At 52.7% G+C, this 25891-nt stretch overlaps 1 protein-coding gene across 1 annotated transcript in view; it reads right to left on the bottom strand.

Annotated features, from left to right (window-relative positions):
• Nucleotides 1-2443: 2443 nt before the first annotated feature.
• Nucleotides 2444-25891, bottom strand: part of LOC119228153 (latent-transforming growth factor beta-binding protein 2-like) — a 51983-nt gene continuing 28535 nt past the window's right edge. Inside the window, exons 9-41 of the mRNA XM_037487531.2 lie at nucleotides 24609-24683; nucleotides 21713-21835; nucleotides 21461-21625; nucleotides 20548-20754; nucleotides 19889-19908; nucleotides 19764-19800; nucleotides 19385-19438; nucleotides 18831-18956; nucleotides 18565-18693; nucleotides 18335-18454; nucleotides 17886-18005; nucleotides 16489-16608; nucleotides 16222-16344; nucleotides 15989-16114; nucleotides 15765-15890; nucleotides 15467-15592; nucleotides 15153-15278; nucleotides 14797-14922; nucleotides 13778-13903; nucleotides 13497-13616; nucleotides 13262-13387; nucleotides 11657-11779; nucleotides 11029-11157; nucleotides 6901-7029; nucleotides 6498-6632; nucleotides 5405-5611; nucleotides 5232-5324; nucleotides 4911-5039; nucleotides 4659-4799; nucleotides 4373-4546; nucleotides 3986-4243; nucleotides 3732-3881; nucleotides 2444-2608 (exon numbers count right to left, since the gene is read on the bottom strand). Coding sequence (XP_037343428.2) covers nucleotides 2448-2608; nucleotides 3732-3881; nucleotides 3986-4243; nucleotides 4373-4546; nucleotides 4659-4799; nucleotides 4911-5039; nucleotides 5232-5324; nucleotides 5405-5611; nucleotides 6498-6632; nucleotides 6901-7029; nucleotides 11029-11157; nucleotides 11657-11779; nucleotides 13262-13387; nucleotides 13497-13616; nucleotides 13778-13903; nucleotides 14797-14922; nucleotides 15153-15278; nucleotides 15467-15592; nucleotides 15765-15890; nucleotides 15989-16114; nucleotides 16222-16344; nucleotides 16489-16608; nucleotides 17886-18005; nucleotides 18335-18454; nucleotides 18565-18693; nucleotides 18831-18956; nucleotides 19385-19438; nucleotides 19764-19800; nucleotides 19889-19908; nucleotides 20548-20754; nucleotides 21461-21625; nucleotides 21713-21835; nucleotides 24609-24683 — 4250 coding nt within the window. The 3' untranslated portion in view covers nucleotides 2444-2447. The remainder of the gene's footprint in view (nucleotides 2609-3731; nucleotides 3882-3985; nucleotides 4244-4372; nucleotides 4547-4658; nucleotides 4800-4910; nucleotides 5040-5231; nucleotides 5325-5404; nucleotides 5612-6497; nucleotides 6633-6900; nucleotides 7030-11028; nucleotides 11158-11656; nucleotides 11780-13261; nucleotides 13388-13496; nucleotides 13617-13777; nucleotides 13904-14796; nucleotides 14923-15152; nucleotides 15279-15466; nucleotides 15593-15764; nucleotides 15891-15988; nucleotides 16115-16221; nucleotides 16345-16488; nucleotides 16609-17885; nucleotides 18006-18334; nucleotides 18455-18564; nucleotides 18694-18830; nucleotides 18957-19384; nucleotides 19439-19763; nucleotides 19801-19888; nucleotides 19909-20547; nucleotides 20755-21460; nucleotides 21626-21712; nucleotides 21836-24608; nucleotides 24684-25891) is intronic.

Genomic DNA, 25891 nt, shown 5'->3' with positions numbered 1-25891 from the left:
ATTGTATCCTTAACCGCCTTAGGCTTATGTGGCAGCTATAATTACTTTTTGGATTCGAGTTTTACAACTCGAGTATTTGAATCAGGTTAAATGACCAGCTGCACCATTGAAATGCTTATACAGACCAGTGTATCAAAAATAATTCTTTAACAACGCAATAGTCTTTAATAATATAACAATCCGTATAATAAATACATTTGATGGCTAAAATGACATTTAGTGGTGACAATTTGATTGTAACAAATTATTTTTTACCGCGTGCATTACTTTTGTAATGATCTGAATCTGTCTGAACGTATTGTTGACAGACACACATTCCTGAACACTTTGATCAATGATGTACGAGCTGTGCATGCCCACAGCTAAACTGAATAATGTACATTGTCTTTATTATCATTAGTAGTCACGATATATTACATAGTACAACTAACACTAACCTTTGATGTTTTAAAACCAATTAACTTCCCAATGCAGCAAATTAAGGATATGGTAAATGCTAAGTGTGTTGGTGCTGTTTTTCAAACTCAATTTTCAAAGAGATTAAAATGTTTTATGTTTTTATTTTAATGACTGATAGTGATTACAGTCAAGAGGTAAACAGAATGAATGAGCGATATTTCCAATGACCACAGCTTCACAACAACACATTTATCTCAGGTTATTTGCGAAAGTAAATATTCAAATATTCCAACTTGCCGATGTTTTGATCAGCACAGTGAAGCACAGCGGACATCAAGTGGAAACATTTGTACAACTGTAGGTTAATAGGTTAAGAATGCATGTTACTGGAGTACTAGAGTTGGAAAGTTGGAATCAGACTTTGCTTCTTTTTTTTTTTTTTGCGTTGCAAGTTCAGTCCATTAGACAGATAATGCCATTAAACCTGAATATAAAAGACAAAAAAGTATATGTGAGGGTTCAGAAACCAAATGAGTAGGCCACTACTATCTATGATACATTCATGACGTTATGATCCGACAGAGACTAAAAACAAATCATGTTTCACAATCACTAATATTAAGCCTTAGAGGTGTGACACACACGCGTCTTTGTAAAGTCTGTAATCAGAACAGTGCTGCCACTTCCAAAAAAAATACATTTCATGGTCTGCTCCACAGGGCAGGGAATACACACAGTTCCTCTGGTACAGTGTCAGCCACTCTCCTCATACATAAAAAGATTTAAAAAAACAAACATTTTTACAGACATGTAAAAATCTACAAAGCTATAATGCCATTTATTTTTTTTTTTTTTTTTTTTTTACATTTTAAGTTTTATGTCAAACAAAAATATTGTTTTTGCTATAATGCATCAGGAGAATATGTAACAAAAATAATACATAGTACTAGATCTGTACAAAATAGACCAAAACCTCTCCAACGAAGCCTGTGTCTTTACATGCATTCAGAGATGCAAACATGGGGATCGGTCCGATGGGAGAGCCGGGATCCTTCTGCCTGAGCGACGCCGGCGCATCAGAGCTGCGACGTTTGAGGCGCATTTGGACCGAATGAACCCTCCTGCGGTTACAGAGGTCAGGGCTACAATGCAGACTAAGATGAGTCAAGACGCATAAAAAAAAAAGTAACGAGTAACACTGTTAGTATCAGCAACTGGATCCAAGTTTCCCTACTTAAATGGAAGTTTTAAGAGTGTAAAAATGTTGTCAAACAGAGGAAGGCACGTTATACTTAGTGAAGCTTTACTTTAAAAAACATCCCACAGATCCCCCAGGTCCATGCAAAGGCTTTTCCCGAAAAAAACTTTTCCCTCTCTCTCGATAACCTGGAATCCATTTGGTCCGAGGCCCGACGCTTGATCACGTGACCGATGAGGACATCGGCGAGAGGTTTGACGGGGAAGGCGCGAGCTGATTTATGAGCGCCTGAATTCTCGTGACATTCCTTCTCCCACAAAAAAAGACATTTGGCAACGGGCCGCCTCTGAGGTCAATTATTGAGACAAATAAAACAAGAGGAATCAAGCATTGCCCTCTGAGACGGATCGCTTTACTGTGTCTGCAGAGGCTCGTCATGCAACCGAAATAAATAACAACAACAACAAAGTGACAGAGGAAGTGATGTGGAAACAACATGTCTGCACATCAGGTTGCCCGGGGATACTGAATTAAAAAAAAAAAAACGTCGGTCCACAAAATCCCTTTAATGCAAATAGATATCCGTTGAACTACTAAATCCCATGTAATACATTCACTGCGCGGCTCCTGCTCCTCTTGAATGTGTATGAAGGGGTATTAGTTGTGTGCTTTTGTATGTCTGTGACAGTGTGTGTGTGTGTGTGTGTGTGTGCGTGCTTTGGATGTTTGGTTTTTTTGCAGAAAAGGCACAGGGCTGCAAAGGGGGGGGGGGGGGGGGGGATCTCTGAGAGGAGCAGGAAAAGCCAGCCAGGAGTTCACCCCCCCCCCCCCCCACTCATCCCCCCCTCCCTCACTTCCCGGACGGCGGGAGCTCCGGGACGCACCGGTGTGGCTCCGCCGAGGCCACGAATCCCGGCAGACAGGCGCACGCGTACGACCCCTCCGAGTTGGTGCACCGGCCGTTCTGGCACAGGGGAACGTTGGCGCTGATGTCCTCGCACTCGTTTATGTCTGCAGGGGCGAAACAAATAATTTTTTTTTAAATAAAAACGTTAAAAACTAACTAACAAGGGCGGTTTTCAAAGGGCGGCTGGATTGTTATTGCAATGCTTGTAAATTAGAATCCAAGTACATATTTTTTTTTAGCCCCTAAATGATTGTGGTGCATTAACAAAAATACAATATATACAAATTGCTTTTCTTTGCCTGTGATCCTTCAAATGCAATGATTGTTTGAGCAAGCAAATGAAAAGAATCGACCACTATTTTGATAATCCGTCACCAAACTTCTGTCAAGTTTCAGCCTCTTACGTTTTGATAAAAAATGATGTTTTGGAGTTTTTGTCCGTCGGTCCAAACAAGACGATGATTTCCAACGATTAATAAAGAACATGATTATCATATTCATGAATGACGAAAATGATCATCAGTTGAATCCCTAAATATTTCCATCCCAACCGGCCAAATGGACGACAAGCTCCAGAATGGCTTTTAAATGAGGCTGTTTGAAATCCTCACGCAACCTCGTGAGTAATTAACTGAGAGCATTTTATTTCGTTTCACAAAAACTTTATTTAGAGTCACGGGGTTTTCACTCTCAACACCAGCTCGACGTGATTTTTCAACTTCGTGTCTCTTCAATCGAACGCGGCGTCACGTGGCGCGTCGGGGGTGGGGGGGGGGTTATGACAAAAGGGGGCAAAAGGCTAGTGGGCGACATTTAGAAAAGGAGAAACAGCAGCTCCCACATGTTTCCACCGGGGTCGGAATAATAAAATATAAAAAAAAAAAGACGGCTGGCCTTGTAGCTGATAAGCTCGCACGCAGACGGAATATTGAAATCATGAGCCTTTCGTTACAGGGAAACAGGCGCCCCTTTCTTGCAAATCAAAAAAAAAAAAAAAAAAACGCTTAAATGATATATGATCCGGTGCGATACGCCGCGTGGCTCAGATTCAAGGCCTCCTCGCGGCGAGGGACCGTTTCCCCGACCAAGAGGTCAACGAGAAGTTCGCCACTTCCCGTTAAAACAGAACTCAATGCGAGGCCGCTGGAGCGAGGGGCCTCTCCTTTGACGGGGGGGGGGACAACAACCCCAAAAAAGGGCCCCGCCGCAGCTTGGGGGCGGACTCACCTGTGCAGGCCATGTGGTTCGGGTCCAGCTCGTAGCCGTCGAAGCAGTCGCACGTGTAGCCTTCTCGCACGCGGACGCAGCGGCCGTTCTCGCAGCCGTTCAGGACGCCGCATTCCTCCGCCCGGAGACCCTCGAAGCCGCCGCGGCGCTCTGATCGGACAAAAAAAAAAAAGCCGTTTCTTCTCCTGCAACCTGGAGTGTGTGTGTGTGTGTGTGTGTGTGGGGAGGGGGGGGGGGGGGATGCTTTCGCCCACCTGCGTAGGAGTCCACCGGCCGCGCCGGCGCCGGCTGCCGCTCCCGCGGCCGCAGGACGGGGACGCGGGACGGCGGCGGCGGCAGCTGTTGGGGGCCGTAGTCGTTGTCGCCGAAGAAAGGGACGCCGCCGTAGCTGTCCCAGTACGGGGGGGCGAAGGGCTCCATGGCCCCCTCCACGCCGTACTCGTAGCCCGGCCTCTCTCGCAGGCTGTCCGTCTCTCCGGTCCGAGGGCGGTTGCACATCAAGGCGTAGTCGTCTTAAACGCGGCGGGGCACACGGAGAAGAGGGCGGGGGGGACAGGGGGGGTGGGGGGGGGGGGTTACGCATCGGACATGTGTTTCACTACAGTGAGGCGTTGGCGGACGCCGAGGCGCCGTCTCCTCACCGGAGTCTTTGGCGGGACAGAAGGCGCACTGCTCGCTCCAGGCCACGCCCCACAGGCAGCAGCACTCCGTGTACGTGCTCCTGCGTCCCTGCAGGGGCTGCGAGCAGATGTTGTCGCCCACCAGGCGCTGCCAGCAGACGTCCATGTGCACGTCTTGATCCGGCTCCAGGATTTCTGGGGGGGGGGGGGGGGGGGATGTGGAGGTGAGAGCCGTTTGCGACATCATCCGGTGGTGGAAAGAACTTCCGGTTCCGATAATTGGTTCAAATCCCAAACATTCTCTCACCTTCGGTGGCGTTGAGGCCGACGCAGCGGCGGCGCGTGCCGTCGAGGACCGACGGCGGGCTGCAGAAGCAGTCGAAGGAGCCGGCCGTGTTGACGCACGCGCCGTCTTCGCAAGCGTCTCCGAACCCGCACTCGTCGTAATCTGCGAACACGCGAAAAAAAACCACACAGTCGAGTGAGTGGCTTGAGATCATTGAGGCAACCTTTAGTGACGGCTAAAGGTTGCGTTATTTGAATCAAAGGCATTCCTTACCGACGCACTCGAGCCGCACGCTGTCGTAGTAGAAGCCGGAGCGACAGTAGCAGGTGTAAGTGGAGAAAAGATTTGAACACTGTCCGTTCTTGCAGATGTCCGATCCAAACATCTCACACTCGTTTGCATCTGAGGGGGGGGGGGGGGGGGATGGGGATTGAGACACACGGGTTTAAAACAACCTCACCCTCATCGCCCTGCGCCGCCATTAAAGGCCGCGGCGGGACGTCTGGTGAGGGTCGGACCGCCGACACGGCCCCCAGCCAAAGTGAATGATGAAAAGCTCACGGCTGTCAATCAATCAATCAATCAATCAATCACCTGCGTACGCGCGCTGGTCTCCCGGGTCCTGTGTGGCGGGACCGGACCGGGGCAACAGCCCGCTGCCGTGGGGGCACAGCTGGTTGTAATCATCTGGAAGACAAGAGGAGAAACAAACGTCACGACCTGAACGTCCCGTTCCTGCGGCGCCCGGCGTCCAGCTGGCCCCGTACCTCTGCCCGGGACCGGACACGCGTGGATCTCGCAGTCGTCCCCCCAGCCGGCCCCCACCGTGCAGCAGCACTCCTGCTTGGTGGCGTTGCGGGACACGACGTTGTCGCAGAAGTTGGCGTCGTTGAGGTTGTAGTAGCACTCTTTCCTCTCCTCGCCGCGGGGAGCGGCGTGAGGGAGCAGAGCGGCGGGCGTCGGCCCCACGTAAGCTGTGGGGGGGGGGGGCGGCAGGGAGGTCAGAGGTCAGTGGGTGCAGCGGGCGGTGCACGTACCCTCCACCCAGGCTCAGGCATTTCACCCTTAAGCTGCAGGCTTAAAGCCAAATGGAAACACTGGCATGCGAGTCAACACACACACACACACACACACACACACATTCGCTCTCACGTGATCGATTAACGCACGTCCAAAGCAAACAGTGGAATGTGGCAAAAAGGTACACAGCGGCATAGCTGGGGGCTTAGTGCCCGGGCAGGAGCGAAAGCCCCCCCCTCCCCCCCGATTCGTGTACACATACGCCTGTCGAGGTGGAGATGCGATAGTGGTTCCATTACTCAAAAGCCCCTTTACTGTCACTCTGGACTCGCAAGTGCGTCGCACATCTGTGACCTCGGCACTTGGGGATCATTTTAGCGGGTGAGAGAGAGCGAGAGAGAGAGAGAGAGAGAGAGAGAGAGAGGGGGAGAGAGAGAGAGAGGGGGGGAGAGATAATTGCCAGCGGCTACACCTTCTCCCTGTTTGTCTTGGTGAGGAAGTAGGTTTACAGTAACTAGGCACTTAGGTTATTTACTTGGCTCTACTGGAGGAGTTACTTCATCGCTTCTTTTTCAAGGGGTGGGGGAGGGCGGGGGGGGGGGGGGGATTAGCCTGATAGAATGTTTTGCAGGCAACCCACCCAGTCATAACCCATAAAATCATAAAATGGAAAGTGCCCGGGTCAAGAGGCGTGGAGTAAGTCATGTCCGCCTCGTCGCCCTTGTTTGGATAATGAGAGACGGCTCATTAAATCAGGGAAAACTCTCCGTCTCCCGGCGATGGGATGGAGGACGGGGGTCCCGTGGGGTCACAGCGAGGTGCTGAGTCCTGCTCCATTACCCAGGGAGCGGCACTGGCTGGTGAGGGGATCAAATTCCTCATTGTCGTTGGGGCAGATGCACAGGAAGCTGCCGTCGAAGTTCTCACACGGGGCCTCCCCGCACAGCGCCGAGCTCATCTCGCACTCGTTCACGTCTGGGAGAGGAGGGGGGGGGGGGGGGGGGGGGGGGGGGGAGAGACAAGGGGAGGAGGGTCAGCGGGGGCAGGAGGGGGGGGATCGGGCACGAGAGCGCACCAAGAAATCACCTTCAGCTTCGGGTTTAATGGAGCAAAGTGCGTTGATGATTGATCTTCACATCACGTGTCACTCAGCTGACGCACTTAAGTTAGCACGACTCATTCATTCAGTTTTTTTTTTTAGAATCCTACATCCAATATTGTTTATTGAGGAGCAGTTACAGACCGACACACGTGCCCGTGTCTCCTGGCGGGTTGGCGTAGCCTTGGTAACACCGGCAGCGGAAGGAGCCGTCGGTGTTTTCGCAGAAGCCGTAGCTCCCACAGATGGTTTCGTCGGCGCACTCGTCGACATCTGCAAGGCGAGAAGGGGGGGGGGGGGGGGGGCGGGGGGGGGAGCACAGCGCGTCAGGCGTTTACAACGTCAATCCCAGTGAACAATCGCCTACCGACGTGACGTTGACGCGGCAACGTGAATCATCATTTTCATCATCAACACGGCCGTGTGCAAATCAGACGGGTTTATTAGAAAAAGGGTTCTTCTAATGATTGTCAATCAATTTCGAGGGGGGACATTCTCTCCACGTCGACTCGGGGGGGTGGGGGGTGCGGTGGGGGGAATTTCGAGGGCCGGCGCCGTGGATCTTAAAAAAAAAGAGGAATCACAGGGGATGCGAGCGGGACGTTGGCCCGCAGCCTTCACCTCGGGCCGCACGAAAGCGGTTGTGAGCTTTAAATAGAACCAGTCAAGAGGGTGGAGGGGGGGGGGGCGGGGGGGTGAGACATTGGAAGTGGAGGCCGTTACCGCCTCTCACTGTGTAAACGCTACAATTGTAAGCAATTTCTCATTTCTTGGCGTCTTCGAGTGCAGCAGAGAGGCCAAAGACTGATACCGCTGGCCGGGGAGCGAGTCTGATTGTAATTGTTTGGAGAACAATCACACAGTTTAATGATCACTTTTTTTTTTTTTTTCTTTTTGTTACATTCATTTGTTCTCCGCTCGGCTCCGTTGGCCGCGATGCTGATGGAGCAGTAATAAACAGTCCGGGCCGAGCTGTTCATTGTGTTTCATACGACGCGTCCCGTTCATCCGGTTCACTCTTTGGTCCCAAACAGCGTCTTTCGACCTTCGATTCTGGGCCTGTATATTTCCTGGAGGCCTAAGTTGGAACTATTGTGACGGACGATTGACAAATAGTGAGAACCGCACTGATGGGCTCCGAGATATCTCTGAGAATAAGTACATTTGAGTACTCTCAGAGTAAAGGGAAACGTGGAATGTAAGAGTTTGGGGAACATTTCCATCAAGTGTGAAGCACTAAAGTGCAGTTTGGTTCGGATGAGAAAAGTCGCCGCTGATATATCTATATATCTATATATATATACAGTATATGTAAAATAATCAGTTTCTGCAGGCGGATTTTCATTCACGTGTAACGTGGAACAAAATCTTTTGCAAACCACATGTTGGGAGGAGATGCAATCAAGATCATCATCATCATCATCATCCCGGAGAGAGGGATGAGAGCATCGAGAACAGAACAGCTTCTCTGTGCATCGAACCGGGGTCGAAGGGGGTTTCAGTTGCACCGTTACCGCCCGTCTGTCCTTTTTAGGGGAAAGTCAGTCAGTTTGTAGGAAAAAGTGAGATGACTGCACCAGGAAGTAGTCTCACACCATCAGGAGGTCCACGGAGGTTCCCTTTTCTTAAGTCTTTCCATGCATTAATCAGTCAGGACACACGCCGGGCCCGTAAATTGCCTGAAAAGGGGGAAAAAAAATGATGCGGCAAAAAAAAGAGGGGTTGGGGGGAGGAGTTTGGCGGAAGTGGGAGGAGCTGAAGCTGTCCAATAGGCACCGATCCCAATGGTCCGGGGTCGATGGCGTTGTGTGGGCCAGAGGTCTCAAGTAACAAAGCACAAACTCTACTCCCTACATTTTCACAAGAAATGTTGCGTATCTTCTGCCCCTTGGACGTTAAAAATAGCTTTAGTTACTCCTATTTCATTAAGGCTTGTTTTCATTCCGGCTTGTCATCGTTCAGAAACCCGTCCAGATAAACCGCGCCATCCGGGCAGAGTGGATTTGATAGCGGTTGGGTGAGAAGTAAATAAAGATGATATGCGTCTCATAAAGCGAGCCTTTACAAATGAACACAAAGGGATTCTGTATTTGCTCATGAAGCCTGAAAAAAAAAAAAAACGGGTCATTTGGCCAACGTTTTTGCTGCCAGTTCAGTGTTTCCCATCATTATAACAGGGGTGCGCCCCCGCCCCTCCCCCCTATCCCGGAAAAAGTCAAGACTCCCCCCTCCCTCCCCCCATGAAGTAGTAAACCATGGGGAGACACTGCATTCTAATCAATGGGAGCAGTGTGTGTGTGTGTGTGTGCGTCCTCCGACTCGCGTCATTTAGCCGGCACTGGAAAATGGGTCCTGGTTCTATTTGATTGCGTCATACAGCACGCGGGTCGCCGCACGCGCCCCTCCGTTGTTACGGCGCTGCCACGTTGACGTGATCCGACGGCACCTTCCGGTCCACACTGTAACCGGACTGAGCCAGGTCCACACGTTCGTTTTTTTTTTTTTTTTCTTCCCTCACAAGACTTGAAGAAGCTTTGGAGTCGGTACTTTTAACGCTCAAGCCTTGGCGGCCGTTGGCTCGCCGCGTGCGGCCCCGCACCGCCGCATGCGTGCCCGCTGTCTGATTGCATCCACATGCTGAGGGTTGTTTCACAGGAAGAGGGGAGGTTTTTGGGGGGTTTGTCTGTGCTCTTCGTCTGGAATCAGATCTACGACCTCCGATTGGTCGGCTACGGGCGGAGGTTAAAGATGCGACGTCGCTCCTGTACTTCTAAGGTCGTAATGCAACCTGTAACAGCATGATCACACACACACACACACACACACACACACACATGGTGGTGTCTTTACAATTCTATACGTTTAAAGAAGGTTGGGAGCTTAGCAGGAGGGTGACCACAGACAATTTCCGCCTTTGGGGGAGTCTTATTAAAGACAAGGCTTAGTTTGAGGGAGTTTACGAGCATGATGGTGAATTAAAGCTAAAAAAACACATACTGCTTTTTTTTTAATTTACTTTTTTTTTCTACGCCGAAAAAGGAGCTCTGTGTGCAGCGTAGAAACCCGCTTTGCATTATGGTCTCTTAATCCAAACGAGCGCTGCGCGCCGGAGCCAAAGACAAATAAAAATGAATAAATTAAAAACGGCCCTCACCAAAAAAGAAACTGCAAATTACAGTTGTCTGGCCTCGTCTTAAACATTTGATGATTTTTACAAGCAGACGAAAATGCCCCCGGCAGTAAACGCGCTCTCCCTCCCCCGGGACTTTTATTGGGGTGACGGCAGCGTCTCCCTCAAAAACAAGCAGCTATTGTGAGGGTGAGACGGCTCCGAAGGTGGGGGGGGGGGGCGATGCCGCACAGACGCTTGTGTCACAAGTGACGGTCCGACGGGGGGGTTCAAGGTCCCCCCAAAAAAAGCACTGTGTAATTCCTGGCTCGTGATGTGAACCCGTGTGTTTGGACTGAAGGAGGAGCGGAGGTCAGCAGCTGCTTCCAATCTCTCCTTATCACACCGCAGGCGCCGTGACGCGCAACGAGGAGGCGGCGATACGCCGGGGGGGGGGGGGGGGGGGGGGGGGGGGGGGGGGCGTATCTCTCCCCCCCCCCTCTATTTCCATCCAATAAAAACTCAGGGTCGTGAGAACATGCGACTCTGCTTCTCCTTCTGAGGGCACGGATTCCGTCTCGACGGAACGCGCCATGACCTTTTGACCCCGAACACGAATCGCCGTGCAACAACTGGCCCGCTAAATGGCGCCGAGGCGTCTGGTCGTGCGTGCGTAAGGGGGGGGGGAGGGAAAGAGGCCAAGGCCGCCCCTCCTCAGGTGCCAGAGACACTCCATTAGCGCCGCGGCCCGCTATCAGCTGCTGGCCTCGCACGCCGCCTTCAATCAGCGCACCTCCTCTTTCCGAAGTGCCCTGGTTCCAAAACCACTTTCCCCCGGAGGGGGAGGGGGGGGGGGGGGGGGGGCCTCTCTCATGCACGACCTTGAGCACCTGATATCTTTGGCATTCGCACGCCAGACAGATATCAGTGTCTGTGCACAGAGGGAGAGTCCTGCAGGGGATGCGGAGCGCTGAGTTGATTTGAGGTCTTTAACTACGGCACAAATGGGGGAAAAGTACGAAAAATAGGGAGGTCCAACGCAATCAACTTTTCTTCGCTTCAGTCTAAGGACTCTTGGCCTCGAGCCGGCCTGTTTTTTGGGGTTTTTTTTTCCCTGGCGTAATTGGACGTGCTGCTGCTTTAACCGTCGTGTGACCACTCACCGCAGTCTGTGGCGTCCCCTCCCTCCAGGCCAGGTTGGCAGCCCACGAAGCAGCGGTAGGAGCCGATGGTGTTTTCGCAGCGCCAGGTGCCACACACTGAGCTACCAAAGTCCTTGCACTCATTCTGGTCTGCACGTTAAAATAGAGAGAGAGAGAGAGAGAGAGAGAGAGAGAGAGAGAGATGATGGTTACTCACTGACAAACAGAGGCACAAAGACAACCACATATGCAATCAGACACTCACAAGGACGCGCACACACACACACACACACACACACACACACACACTCAGCCAGGAGGCCTGCGGTGTGGCCGTCCTCGGTGAACGCAGCAGGCGACCAAGAACAATATTATCGCAGCAACCGAAGAACCTGCGAAGGAGCCGCGGAGGAGAAACACCTCCCGCTCACAATAGGGGTCATTCATTGTTTTCCTTGGGGAGGGGGGGGGGGTGGGGTGGCGGGGGGGGGGCTCTTTGGGCCGCGGAGGGAAGCCTCTGAGCCGGACACTGTTCCCTCACCGCTTACCTAGAACCTAAAAGCATGCATGGCAGTAGGAGTGGAGGGGTAGAAGGGGGGTGGAGGGGGAGGGGGGGGGGGGGGGGGTTAGGGGGGGGGGGGGTTCCTACCTTCGCAGTCGGCCGTGTCCTCGCTGAACTTGAAGCCGGCCTCGCACAAGCACATGAACGAGCCGTCGGTGTTGAGACACTCGCCCCGGATGCACACGTTGGCTCTACTGCACTCATCCACGTCTGAGGGGGGGAGGGGGGGAGGGGGGGGCAAAGAAAGAGAAAGTGAGGGTCTCAAGAGAAGCCACGCATTGATTATCCTCTGTCTTCGTTAAGTTCACCTGGGGGGGGGGGGGGGGGACGCCGCTAGAACGTGTCAGCGTGCGCATATCTGGTGCCCGAGGCGGAATGCGCCACTCAACGGTACGCCGGAAAACAGGAAACATCGGAGGAAAAAGAAACGTGTGCCTCAGCTCTCCGAGGCTGAGAACATTTCCCTCCAACTCGTAAAAAAAAAAAGAAAAAATCATAATGGACACGACGTGCTCGATAAGCTGCGGATGGGTGTAGAAGTGCGGCGTTACAACGTCATTTTTCGGGGCACTCAGACTTGCTGTTAAAGTTCGAGGGGAAAATGCATCTTCCTCCTCCAACCTTTGATAAGCAGATGTTTTGTTCATAAACAACAACAACCAATAAATATAAAATAAATATGCTTTGGGTTAAAATCAAGGACTTCAAAGCCTGCATTGAAGGGCACAGCGGTGTGTTCTGCTATTTGCTGAAGGACTGGCCCGGTCCAGGCCGAGCATCATTCGGGCCCCACCTGACTAAAAGCATCTTTCGTCCACTCACACGCCCTCATCCTCGTCCTGACGTCAGAGGGGTCTGGCTTTTATTGTGTCAGCACTGCACACAGACACACACACACACACACACACACACACACACACACACACACACACACAAAGGAAGGCTGCAGGAAAAACACGACAACCGCTGATTTATAGGATAATTAGAGGCCGGTGTTTGCTGTGGCCGGCGGCCAAAAGTACCTGAAGCGGGCTGGACAGTTTGCTCAGAGCCTGTGCAGGACGTCTCAGGCGCTCCGAGGCCAAATCGTCCGGTCCTCTACCACAAGACACACTTTGCCGTTATAAGACCAACGCCGTTTTAACACCTCTCTTTCACAGCGGCACTCACCAGAAATATCACAGATCCAATTCTCGCATGAGAGCCGAGTCATTTGATGTATTGTGAAAGGAAATGCTACAATTTGTTGAAATTAAAAACCGTACTCGGCTGAGGCTCAGGGCCTAATTTTCCGTCCCCCCCCCCCCCCCCCATCGCTTGTGTGACCGGCGGGTCGCTGGGTGCGCCTGGAAAAATATCAAACTGGTGTCCCGAACGGAGAGAGAGAGAGAGAGCCGAGAGCGTCAATGAGGCTCGTTAGGCTCACAGGGCTCACCAGACAGGAAGGCTGGACTGTGCACCCTGTGCCAAGTGTCCCGGGGCCTGGCCTCGGCACCCGGGGGGAGGGAGGGGGGGGGGGGGGCAGTGAGGATACTGTCTGTCACCCTGAATGGGACTTTTGTCAAGCCAAAAGGTTGCTGTAAAGGGACTGCAGCAATACGGCTAATTACTGTACTATTACAGATTTTCTCAGTTTTGGCCTCACCCAATTATGCAGAGCCCATAAAAAAATAACAGCAGTGCGTGCTGTACCTTGGCAGCCAGCGCTTCCATCGTTGGTGGTGTATCCATCAGGGCAGATGCATGCATAGGAGCCCTTTGTGTTCAGACAGTCCCCTTCTCCGCAGATCCCCACATGGGTGAAACACTCGTTGATATCTGTCACAAGTATTCACAGCTGGGTCAATATGCCAACGAGACGCCAATGGTGTATACATTATGAGTCACATGACGCAGAGTCTGTGTGTGTGTGTGTGTGTGTGTGTACCTCTGCAGGACGTCCCATCCACCATCTCCAGGCCAGCGGGGCAGAGGCAGTCATAGGAGCCGATGGTGTTGGTGCACCGGCCTCCCACACAGAGGCTGGGGTCTTTGCATTCATCCACATCTGCATTAACACACACACACACACACACACACACACACACACACACACACCACGGGTCTCACTTTGGATCTCGGCCAGGTTTTATCATTTGGGCGACGAGCTTCCAGACCACAGTAGGCCACACGACTGCAAGCAGGTGAACGCCCCCCACCGGGTCGTACCTTCACACGAGAGCCCGTTGGGATCCACCGCGAAGCCCGGGTCACATGGCGTGCAGGCGAAGGAGCCCGCCGTGTTGGTGCAAACGCCCTTTGGGCACGCGTCCGGCCCTTGGCACTCGTCAATGTCTACGACGCAGAAGAAAGAAAAGGTTGGACATAGGTGATCACTTTAAGCAACAAAAACCTCTGCTTTTCAACAGTTCACTGACCAGCTGTGTGTGTGTGTGTGTGCGTGCGCCTAGAACCAACATGCAGTAAACAAAGCCCTCTTTATTAGATCGGAACCGACAGTCGTTTATTAAAAAGGGCGGAGAGATAAGTATGCAGGATGGTCGTTGGATCTAAAACGGCGAGCTTTCACAGGTGGCACCTAAGCGCCACGTCCACAAACAGCCACCGGCTCGCCGTTACATGATCACTGGAGATTCCAAGGCCGTTACAGATTGGATTCCTTGGAGAAGATAGTGTTGGTCCTTGTTGAGCGATTGAGACGGTGCAGCGGGGGGGGGGGGGGGGGGGGTTGCCTCTAGGTGAACACGGCGAGTTCACCGGGGCGAGCTTTCTGCAGTGCACGGAAAGCAAGGGGAAGCGGTTGACTCAGCTTCAAACTAAGCCCTAAATATTTTCCATGGCATCGGAGGAGACGTCCATTAAAATCCTATCAGAGGCCGACTTGGCTCGTTCCGTGAAAAATGTTCCCAGCGCAGAGACGCGCATCAGCGGGGAATCTTCCCTCTCGGGTCAACATCAACGCTCCCATTCAAAAACACGCCGCGGCGTATGTGCGACTGACTGAGTCAACGGTCGGATCCATTTAGACGCTCATCCCGTTTCTGCTTCTCATGAAGTCATGACAGATATAATCTCCCTGGATTCCCCCCCCCCCAAAGCAGCCAATTCACCGCATTGATCTCATAAATCACGTCGGGACAAATTACTCGGCGCGGTAAAGAAGTTATATATTTGTCTACTGGGTCTGAGCGACAGCTCAAAAGTGCCCCCTGAGCGGGTAGCCTCACCCTCGCAGCTGGAGCCGCCCTCAGACAGCCGCAGGCCGGCTCCGCAGCTCCTGCAGCTGAAGGTCCCCGGGGTGTTGGTGCACAGCTGGCCCGGGCACGTGTTAGCCACCGAGCACTCGTCCACATCTGGACCCAAAAGAGAACGGACACACATCACAGCGCGCAGGATTCAGCACCCCTGGCTTCGAATGGCTTGGATGCCAGACGACGGGGTCACACCCCGATGCTGTTTAAAATACAGCCACAACCGGCTGGCGGGCACGTCCCCACGGAGCCGGCGCCGGGCTTTCCTTTTATCGGGGGTATTAAAAGCAGTAAAGGGGCGGAATGGTCGGAATAGAAGGGGGAAGCCTCACCGTCGCAGCGCTGTCCGTCCTCCGAGGCCGTGAAACCGGGCGGACAGACGACGCATGTGAAGGAACCCGCTGTGTTGGTACACGTTCCCTGGGGGCATGTAGTGGGCAGCGCACACTCATTAATATCTGGCGTTTGAAAAAACAACACAGGCGTTGTTAGACACTGCCGGACAGCCAAGGAAAAAAAATAATAAAAAAAATAAGAAAGACACAAATTCCTGACGAAAAGGCGACGGCCAGCAGCCCGGCCGGCGTTAGCTCTCTCCGGCCCGAATGACACGCCGTGCGGTAAAACTGATGTTGAATAAACCCACCTTGACAAAGCTCCCCGTCATGTGATACTCTGTAACCCGTGGGGCAGTTCTCACAGGTGTAAGAGCCTTCTGAGTTTAGACAGATCCCGTTGGCACAGGTGGAAAGGGACTGGCACTCATCCACATCTGGGGGCGAGACACACGCAGCAGCAGCAGCACAGAGATGCGTGGACACTGGTTACTTCTCAGGCCAAAGTGATATGCAGAGTGGTCTTAACGTTGAGGCGACAAACTATCCAGATGTGACGAGTAAGCCTTCGAACAGTTGTGAAGGCTTTTTACTGCGTGACGGGTTTACCTTGACACCTCTGGCGGTCTTGAGAGACCCGGTAGCCGGCCTTACACCTGGTGCAGGTGTAGGACCCCTCCGTGTTGGCGCACACTCCGCCAAGACACAGGTCCCCCGAGGCGCACTCGTCCGTGTCTGGACGCGCACACACACACACACACACACAGTGAAAATTCACCACAACTGGGCAGACGGGGATGGTCGGCATCGTTATTAAACGGTGGGTTTCGTACCTTCACATCTCAGCCCGTCAGCCGATGGACCAAACCCAGGCCTGCAGTTCTGGCAAGCGTACGAACCGGCTGTGTTGATGCAAATTCCCGCACGGCACACATTACCAGTTGCGCACTCGTTGACATCTAACAAAAAAAAAAAAAAAAAAAAAGAGACATTTGCTGAGCGTTAAAAGAGCTCCACAAGCTGAGAGGTTACGCCCCAAAAAGGCTCGAGTTAATTCTTTGCAGACCTTCACAGGCTTTGCTGTCTGAGGTGAGTCGGTAACCATGGTTACAGGCGCATTTGTGCGTGCCGTCCAGGTTGACGCAGCGGCCGTGGAGGCAAACTCCGGGGAGCCCGCACTCGTCCACATCTGGAACGGGAAGAGGGGGGGGGGGAGGAAGTAAAGACAACCGCTTACTCTTTGTAGCCTTTAAAAAAAAAAAAGAGAACCCTTGGTTGGAGCCGCGGGGGCTTCTGCAGTAGCACTGCGCCGTGATCTGGTGGACGCGTTTACCCTGGCAAACGTTGTCCGGTGAGAGTTTGTATCCGGGGAAACAGATGCACCTGAAGGAGCCGTCTGTGTTGGCGCACCTGCCCCGACCGCACGCCGTCTGGTTCAGGCACTCGTTTACGTCTGAGGACAGAAAAGTCAGGAAAGGCATATGTGAGAAGGTCACATGTGCCAAAAAATTCTAATGAATGATACGTGCACGGCTAGAACCAGGGAAGGAGGAAAATGCGGTCATTTCAACAGGAAACAGCAAAAACATAATAATAAAAAAATAAAAAAAAACAAGCTAATGCTAAATAAATCAAATATGTGATTGCGCAACCAGAGTGCCCCATGAGAGCCGTCTACTATCTGCAGGAGTAGCTCTCGGTGTGCGAGTCAGTCGACCCAGGAATCATATTTGTGGGAAAAACCTCCCGCTGTAACAATGTTTTAAAGCGGTGAAGTGTTAACCATGGCAATTTTTCAGCTCGTGGGGGAAGATGTGGAGGGAGGAAGCCCCGGTCATGTGAGCGTAAGAGAGGGAAAGAAAAAGCAGGGAAGGAAAGGCGTTTGTCTGCAGGGAAAGTGGAGCGAGGACATGACGGAGGTGCTGAATTCAGAGAGCGGGGGGGGGGGGAGGGGGGGGGGGTTGTTTCTGCAATCTTCCCACATCTCTCAGGCTTATCTGCGATAAGCTCCCGACAGAGCAATGGAGCTGTTGTTTTGTTTTTTTCCTCTATCAAACCAGCAATTAGGCTTATCCAAGATTTGTCCAATTGGGCCCAAACAACTGGCGGAGGTTTTAATGTGACTGCAGACTGGATGTTTGGAGTAAAGATATTCGCCATCAATGTTGTCTAATTCATTGCTGTTGCTCTCAGTTGCTATTTGAACAACAAACAAAATGACCAAAACCGCGAGCAGCTAAAGCAGAGTTTTCTTTGCAGATGTTGGAGAGACCCCAAGCAAGGACAAGGATAAAAAAAAAAAAATGCCAATTCGAGTTCATTTCCATATTTTCTATCTTTTCTTGCTTGGAGCTTTTTCACATTTCTGAAATACTGGCCAAGAGATCAGGTTTCCAAACCAATTGGCGGGGGGGGGGGGGGGGGGGGGACAAGGCCACAGAGAGGGGACGTGTTAATTCAAACCAGTCAGGCTCTTATGTAACGTGTTCGGAGCTCAGAGGATGTTAACAGAACAAACCCCGAATGTGTATTCAAATCTAATCGGGGGTCTAACAGCGGGTGAGCGAGATCCTTCGTTTTGCGGGGGGGGGGGGGGGGGGGGGGGGGGGGTCGGGAGAATGGAGAGAGACAGAGGGTGTCGATTTCTTTATCATTTTCGTGCACGTTAGCAGTCAGTAGTGAAGCTACGTCAGCTTTGGGTGGTGGTGGTGGCGGTGGCGGCGGTCTTACCCACACATCTTCCACCCGCCGGCCTGAACCCGGGGCGGCAGGCCTCGCACTGGAAGGAGCCGGCAGCGTTGATGCAGAGCCCGTTGGGACAGGAGCTGGGATCTCTGCACTCGTCTACATCTGCTCGGTGCGGGGGGGGGGGGGGGGGGGGGGGGAGACAACGATTTGAATTAGTTGTTGCTCAAACAACGCTCACGTGCATGGAAGAAAAGCGTGCGTGGAGGTCACGAATGACAGAACGCACAAACAGACAAATCCCTCTCCGTCACGGACTGAGCACAGCCCTCCTCCTGGCTCCAACGGGAGGAAAATACTTGTTTTTTTTTCGTTTTTGATCCCCGGGTAATTTGTTACCGAGCTCCACAAACAACAGGATGGTGCAGTTATGATGAACCAGCGCGCATGCGCGTGTGCGTGTGTGTGTGTGTGTGTGTGTGTGTGCGTGTCACCTTCGCACTGGCCTCCCCCGGACTTGGCGTAGCCAGCGCTGCACTCGCAGGTGTAAGACCCCTCCGCGTTGACGCATTGGCCGTTGTGGCACTTGTCGGGCACGCCGCACTCATCGACGTCTGCCGCGGCAGAATGAAAAGCGAGCAGGGCGGTGAAAAGGAAAGTGACTATTGCGCTCCGATGAGTGAGGGTCGTCGGGGGGGGGGGGGGGGGAGGGGACGGGTCTCACCTTGACAGAACTTCCTGTTGCGGGTGATCACCTGGCTGTAGCCGCTGTGGCACTGGCAGGCGTAGGAGCCGTAGCTGTTCACGCAGCGGCCCGTCCCTCCGCACGGGTCCCCGTCGCATTCATTCACGTCTGCGTTGGGAGGCAGGGAAGATGGTTGAAGGCGCCGACCCCCGGAGATCTGGAGGGATCGTCCAACACCCCCCCCCCCCCCCCCCCCCCGTCTCCCCCCTCTCCGCCCCCCCTCTCACGGTGCCATTGTCGCTTACCAATGCAGTTGGTCTGCAGCGTGCTGAGCTTGAACCCCGGCTCGCAGCGGCAGGTGTAGCCGGTCTGCACGGGGACACATTCGCCGGGGCCGCAGACGCCGGCGGCGGCGGCGCACGCGTCGACACCTGCAAGGAGCAGCAGAGACTCATTAACGCAGGAGACCGACGGGTGTATTTGCGCGGCTTGGCGGTTACCCAACTTTACTGGCACTGTGAAAATGAAAGAAAGAAAGAAAGAAAGAAAGAAGAAGAGAATGCATTCCACAGCCTTGCTTGTTTTTATAGGTGAGGTCTTGGATGAGAGTTTTACAGCGTCGTAGTGTGGAGCTCTTACAGAGGCATCAGCGGGTCATGCACAACAGGGCCTGACGGGTTTTTTTTGGGGTCTTTATCCGTCTACATGTGGACTGTGGTAAAACTTTCAGTGAACTGGGCCTCTCGTGTTTTGGTCTTTAAATCTTTCCTATTCCTCTCACATTCTCCTACACGCTATGACCTCGCCCCCCCCGCCTCGATTCCGCTCAGCAGGGTTCTCTCGCCTCGTAAGAAGTTACCTGCTCGTGAGGCTGTGCGGGTCGTGTCCTCCGTTTCGGGGTCCGGAGAAGCCTCTGTGAGGACAGACGGAGGACGCGTGAGTGCAAAGTCTATTCAAAGTTTAGTCTACGAGACACTGGCTCAGCTGTCACTCACTGGGCTGCTATGAAGAAGCAAGAAAAAAACATCTAGACAGCACCAGCAGCAGAATGAATCAAGCAGACTCATCGCGTGGAGTCCACCTTCAGACTTTAACGTCAACGTGGGAATGAATGAATGAAGACACCCACCAGCGTGAGCAAATCCATAGAAGACCCTTTACGTGTCTACGCCAGACTAAAGAAATTGGCCTTCCAGTGTTTTCTGATGTATGTGTGATTAAAGCCAAGAGACAAATACCTGGATATCTGGGCGGTGAGTCGGTCACAGCAGCCGGCTGGAAAGCAAGCAGATATATATATGGTTCTAGAAGATAAACATTTCACAAATACGTGCCAAGAGGTTGACGGGGAGGGAGAACTTACCGGGCTCGGAATTTCTACATCTGCGACGAGACGGGGAAGCAGAGGAGAAAGTTCATCAGTGGCCAAAAAAAGTTGACATTCTGTTGGTTATTAACTTTGCGTTTTTTTTTTGGCCCGTTGTTCTCTTTGCAATTTTCTTTCAGCTTTGGAGGTCTTTGCCTCGCATTTACCCTCAAAGCCAGACCCAGAGGCCGTAGTGTCACAAAAAGAAGCGTCGGGAAAAAGGATACCTCTGATAATGAAGACCAAGTTTCCTAAATATTTACAGAATTGTGTCCTGATGCAAATCCAAATGTTGCGGGCCTCGCCAACAAAGTAGTTTGCGGGCATTAAATCAGGAAGCTACATTTACAGGAAATCCAGAGGATTTGGATTTACGCCCATTGAGGATTACTCGTGCATTGCTGTGATGCTCAAATGGCTTTCACTATGATGGATGGGCGACTTAAGCTATTCCAAATATATTCAGTGTTGGATCAGGCATGTATTTATACATGGAGATGATGTTTGAAAAGGCCGATCCATTCTAATCCCGTAGAAGAACTCTCCCGCGCTGTAGACGCCATGTGCGTTGAAGGTAAAAGTCTCCAAGGCCTTGGTGCATGAAGCAAATTGCCGACCTCAAAGCCGGCCCTTTTAGTGGAGCATCGGATCCTCACCTCCCGGCTGCCGCGGAGTCGGAGGCTCCCGGGGCGCCTGTGGTGTCTCGGCGTGGCCGTCGTGACGCGGCGGCGGCGGCGGCCTGCCGGGCCGGGCCGGGGACACTCCGGTGCTCTGCACGTCCTCCAGCTGCCTCACGGAGATCTGCACGTCGGAGCGCGAGTAGATGTAGCCGTGGCCGGCCGGGCAGATCTCCTTGAAATGATCTGCAGCAAACAAGGGCCCAGAGTGTAAACTGCGGTTCATATTTCTGTCTGATATATATATATATATTTGGGTTTTTTTTGTTATGTTGAGCATGCGACGAGGGACCTCTTGGGTTTTTCGGTCCCCGCCGCAGAAACTAAAACCTCGGGCGATGGTGAATCCATTAAACGAGAGAGAAGCGCCGTGTCCCCCGCCTGACCCGAGAGCGGCGGCTCCCAAGAGTCAGGGCCGAGAGGACGCGAGGACGCGGCGGACACGCGGCCGGACGTGAATGCAGAGAAAACGCTGACGCGGCGGACGGATTGAAAGCGGGTCTCTCTCAGCACTCCTTCAGAACGTGCCTCTAACTGCTTGTGAGTCCACCGGGAGGCCCGCGCACGTGATATCTGATCTATGAGAATCCCCCCATGAATCACTGGAGCAGACGCTCCATAAAACCAGTCTGCTTCGCTCATGGAGACTTTGATGATTAGATCGGTATGAGGGGGGGGGGGGGGGGGGAGAAGGACTCCACATATTATGCAAACGGTTCTGGTTTGGTTATTTTTGAACTGTTGCTGGCATTGCGAGATTACACGTGACAATCTAGATCTGCGAAAGTGATCGAGGGTTTCCTGCAGAAATAAGCCCCGCCTTTAAACGGGGGGGGGGGGGCAAGCGCGTAGGTGAACTGGGCGCAGGAGCGACGGCAGGGGGGACTTTTACCTGATCCGTGCAGAGGGCAGCGGTCGCACCCGGGGCCCCAGGCTTTGCCCACGCGGCTGCAGCAGCAGATCTGCTTGGTCAGGTGTTGGGCGAGCGGCAGGGCGCACGCGCCCGCCGACACCGACCGGTAGCACAGCGCCCTCTGCTCGGACACGGCTTTGTCCGCTGGGGAGAGAGGAAGTGTCAAGAGTTGTTTGTGGTGCAAACAGGAACAGGAGAGCGCCCCCCCGAAAGGTGACGGGCGACACTTACAGACGCAGTGGCTCCTGTCGGCATCCAACAGGAAGCCTGGCTTGCAGGTGCACCGGTAGCTCCCTTTGGCGTTGAGGCAGTCGGCGTTCTTGCAGAGCCCCGGCAGCAGGCACTCGTTGATGTCTGCGGAAGACGGAGCCCGTGTCTCGTCAGGGCGGAAGCGAGCTTTTTCGCTTTAGGGTTTTAGAGTGAGCCTTCACGCACTCAGACCTTTTACAGATGGCGGCGAGCGCTTACGGCTTTGAAAAAGTTGCGATAAAAACGTGTATTCGAGAAAAAAAACGGCGGGTTTCGATAAAGGAAGAGGGACGATACGAGGGAAACATATAATGCATTTGACCACTGTGAAAAGCAGAGTAAACTCATGAACGTCACACACACACACACACACACGGGGCCGAATGGAGGCAAGGCGAGCTAGTTAATGTGGACACGGAGGGGGGGGGGGGGGGGGGGGAAGACATATTTCAGGTGCTTAGTCATGCGATTGCTAGCACACTGGGACCAGGCAGAGTTTGTTGTTCTACCGTGTTAAACAAAGAGCACATCATTAGGTCTTTCCCCCTTTGCTTTGACGACTGGAACCCGACAGCCTGCCACCACAGATTTTCCCAATTCAACTTAATCTGCTCTTGTTTTGCTGGAAAAAGTGAGTTTTAAAGGGGATCGGGGGGGTTGATAAGTTACGTCGGCCGCGGCAAATCTGGAGAATTTTTTTTTCTTTTCTCTCTCTCTTTCTCGTATCTCGTATCTCTCCTCAGAAGAAGAGCGTCCAAAGCCTCCACCTTCTCCACCCCCCCCCGATGCGCAGGTACTGTGGGGAGTCTGCAGCAGCACGCCATCTGGTCACAGTGCAAGGTCAGCGTCGGGCTCAGCCCTGATCACATGGGGTCTTTAATCCGCGGTACCAGATTGGCGCTGCTGTTACAGTCTGCTGGTGCGTTGATTGGGATTGAGACTGACTGCCGCGACAACCCGTCACGATCGCCACTAATCTCAGCCTCCATTTTCAAACCCGTGCTTGGTTTGCTCTGGTCAGCAGTATGGCTAGATTTTTTTGTTTTTCCATTGTCCGGTGATACATTTGGATGACTCCAACGGGGCCAAAAGAAGTTTCCAAACGGCTGCGACCTTAGTTGACCTTGGCCACTCATAACTTCTGGAAAAAGCCCCGTATTTGCGTAAAAACACCTGCAGGCACTGTTGAGACAATCGGTAGCATTAGCCTTTTTTTTTTTTTTTGCTATGCACAGGCTGCTAAGGCCAAAAGGGAGCACCTAGAGACTACTTTGGAAGTCCCAAACCAGACATGGACTAATTGGGCCAAAAGGCATCTGTTGAGAAACCGCGAATAGAGGGAATGCACATTCTCAAGAGCCGGCCATTACTGAGAAAATGACATTTTCACAGGCAAATTCCTGCTGTAGAACCTAATATATTGAGGCCTCAACCTGATTGTAGCTTTCAATAAGATTAATGTGAGATGTTAGCCTTTTAAGATTTTCAGTTCACTCTAATTAGGTTCATCCGAATTTGCCCAGGGGAAATAATGTAAGACTTTCACCATCTCATCTTCGATGTGACCCATGAGTAACACGACCTGCTCCGAGCACCGCACTTTACCACACACACACACACACACACACACAACACGTGTTGCCATTCGTCCAAAAGAAGCGCAGTGACAAAACGGCCATTTCAGCCCGAGAAGCATCTTCTGGAGATAAGGAAATCGTCTGAAGTCGGAGAGCTTTGCGTCTTATCGTGGTGACTGGAGGGGTCAAGGGAACGCGAGCAGCGAATCCTGCCAATTACCAAAGGATGAGTCAAGCTGAAATACAGCCCGGACCAGGAGCCCCCCAGTTTGGCGAAGCTGGACGGAATCCGGATAACAATGAGAAAAAAATAAATAAATAATTTCCCTGGCAGCAAAACCTGAAAGTGGAATAATTTAAGGGAATGGAGCAGCAGCTGAAGACTAAAAATGCTGCAGTAAATATTCAACAAATGAACAAGTGACAGGTAGAAACATCTTGAAACACTCGCACGAGACAAGCACGAATAATAAAAAGATCGACACGCTATTGGAAGCCTTTCGTTTCGTTTCCCGCCTCGGGTCGACGAGCCGTCGCGTTTGTAGAGAACCGGGAAAACACACGAGGACGGACCCGTTGCGTCGTCCTTCGGGTCACGGCACCATTAATCAAGCAATTGACGCGGCTCGGCCCGGAGCGTTCGTGGGGGGAAAAAAAAAAAAGCTGCATTTTGTTATGGAAAGTGTCGGCGTCAGTTGCGGTTGTTTGGATAATGAGCCGTCGGGATTTTTTTTTTTTTTTTTTTTCAGCCGCAGTTTATTTGTTCCCCACCGCCTGCGTGCTGACGCCGGGCCAAGGCCGTAAATAGGCCCAATCGCCAACAGCGTTGAGATAAACCAGCCAGCTGTCGACCGGAGACGCGTCTGGGATGCTGCTGTTGGAGCATTTCCACAATTAGAGCTGGAACAAGGAGGCTGAGCCCCACACTTCTGCTGCTGAAGCCTAAAACCCCAAAAACTCAGGAAGAGCGACGATTAGCCGATTACTACTACCCCCCCCCCCCCCCCCCCCCCCCACGTGAGGACTCCAAAAGGCCAATTAAAACCGCAGCCGCAGGTGCTAATCGGCTGCTGATCTCTGACCCCGAACCAAGGCCAACCGAAGTGTAGTCCCGACCTGGTTCCCATAGGGGCCACATGTATAGTAACAATACATTCATAGGGGTCCACGGGGGTCCACGCCATTATATTATAACATAAGCTAGTTTTTTTTTTTCCGTTATGGGTCATATGGACCATATGATGACGTTCAGAGCACGTTGAACTTGGTCCACATTCATCGAAGGTGTTTTTAAATCCTACCTTGACAGTGTGTGAGATTCATCCGCTTGAACCCTTGGGGACATTCCACTCGTCCGTTGGCGATCACGGCGTACGCTGCAAAACAGGGAGAGAGAGGAAGCGCCGCTTTAGAGGAGCGGAAGGGAGAAGAGGAGGGGAACGTATAACTTACAGATGTGAGCGGGGGGGGGGGGGGGAACGCGAGGACCCACAGCCGCAGCCCTGAGGGACCCCAGAGTGAGTGCATGGAAACGGATCCCCCCCCCCCTCCATCAACCACTTTTATGAGACAGCAGAATGTAAGGATAACACTCCACGTCATTTATAATAATACTAGTTGGAACTCTCCTCGAACCCCGGGGGGGGGGGGCACACAAAAGGAAGCGCTTACATCATAAAAATGTCGAGGAAGCCCGCGTGACAGGCCTGACCTTTTATCGCCGAACCGCGGTGCAAAGCGTACCCCGGGAGGGGGGGGCGGCCCAAGCGACGGAACGTTGCGGTAAATAACCCACTGTGGCCATCGTGACAGAGCCCCCCCCCGCGAAAAAACATGACGTCAGCACTCCCGAGCGCCGCGTTAATGTACACAGAGGTCAGCGGGGGGGGGGGGGGGGCTGGCGCGGGACGAGAGTCAGCTTGTGTTTGAGTGTTTGACACGAGGAAGTGAGAGGGAGAGAAAGGGTGGGTATTAGTAGCAGATCCTTCCCAGATTCTCTTCTTCTTCTTCTTCTTAATAACATGTTGAAAAGGAGATGATTCATCCTCTGCTTTTGTTGGGGTCAAATCTGTGTTTGGGTGAGGAAAGCTTGAGGAACAATGACGTGGTCACAGCGTGACGGAACCGTTAAAGCCAGAAAACCAAAAGGCGTTGAGACGTTTGATTGACGGGGGAGCTCCGATGTAAATGACCATCTGGACGCCCCAAAGTGCAGAAGCAGGGGGGGAAAAAAAACAACAAGAAATGACAGATGAAGGAAGGTCAAAGCAGCCTCGTAAGTGAAAGTCGGTTTAAAGGAAGAATTGGGCACCGAACCGAGTGGCCCGGACCCGGGTCACGAGCTCGGCTCATTCCCCCAGGAGCGGCTGGAATGTGGGCCACAACGTGGACCAATTCGGAAACACGGCCCTGGTTGCCGAGCTATGCTTTGGTCCCGCTGTGACTCATCAGGCCAGGCGGCGGCAGGGGGGGGGGGGGGGGGGTAATGCACCTGGGGCTCCACAAAGCAGAAGTGGGTCAGCGCGAAGGGGTCAACGCGGAGAGGGGGGGGGGGAATCAAAGCGACCCGTTCCTGCCTGCACCA

Source organism: Pungitius pungitius, chromosome 14 (genome assembly GCF_949316345.1).
Source record: "Pungitius pungitius chromosome 14, fPunPun2.1, whole genome shotgun sequence".
Classification (NCBI taxonomy): Eukaryota; Metazoa; Chordata; class Actinopteri; order Perciformes; family Gasterosteidae; genus Pungitius; species Pungitius pungitius.
This window is presented reverse-complemented; position numbering and strand designations above follow the sequence as displayed.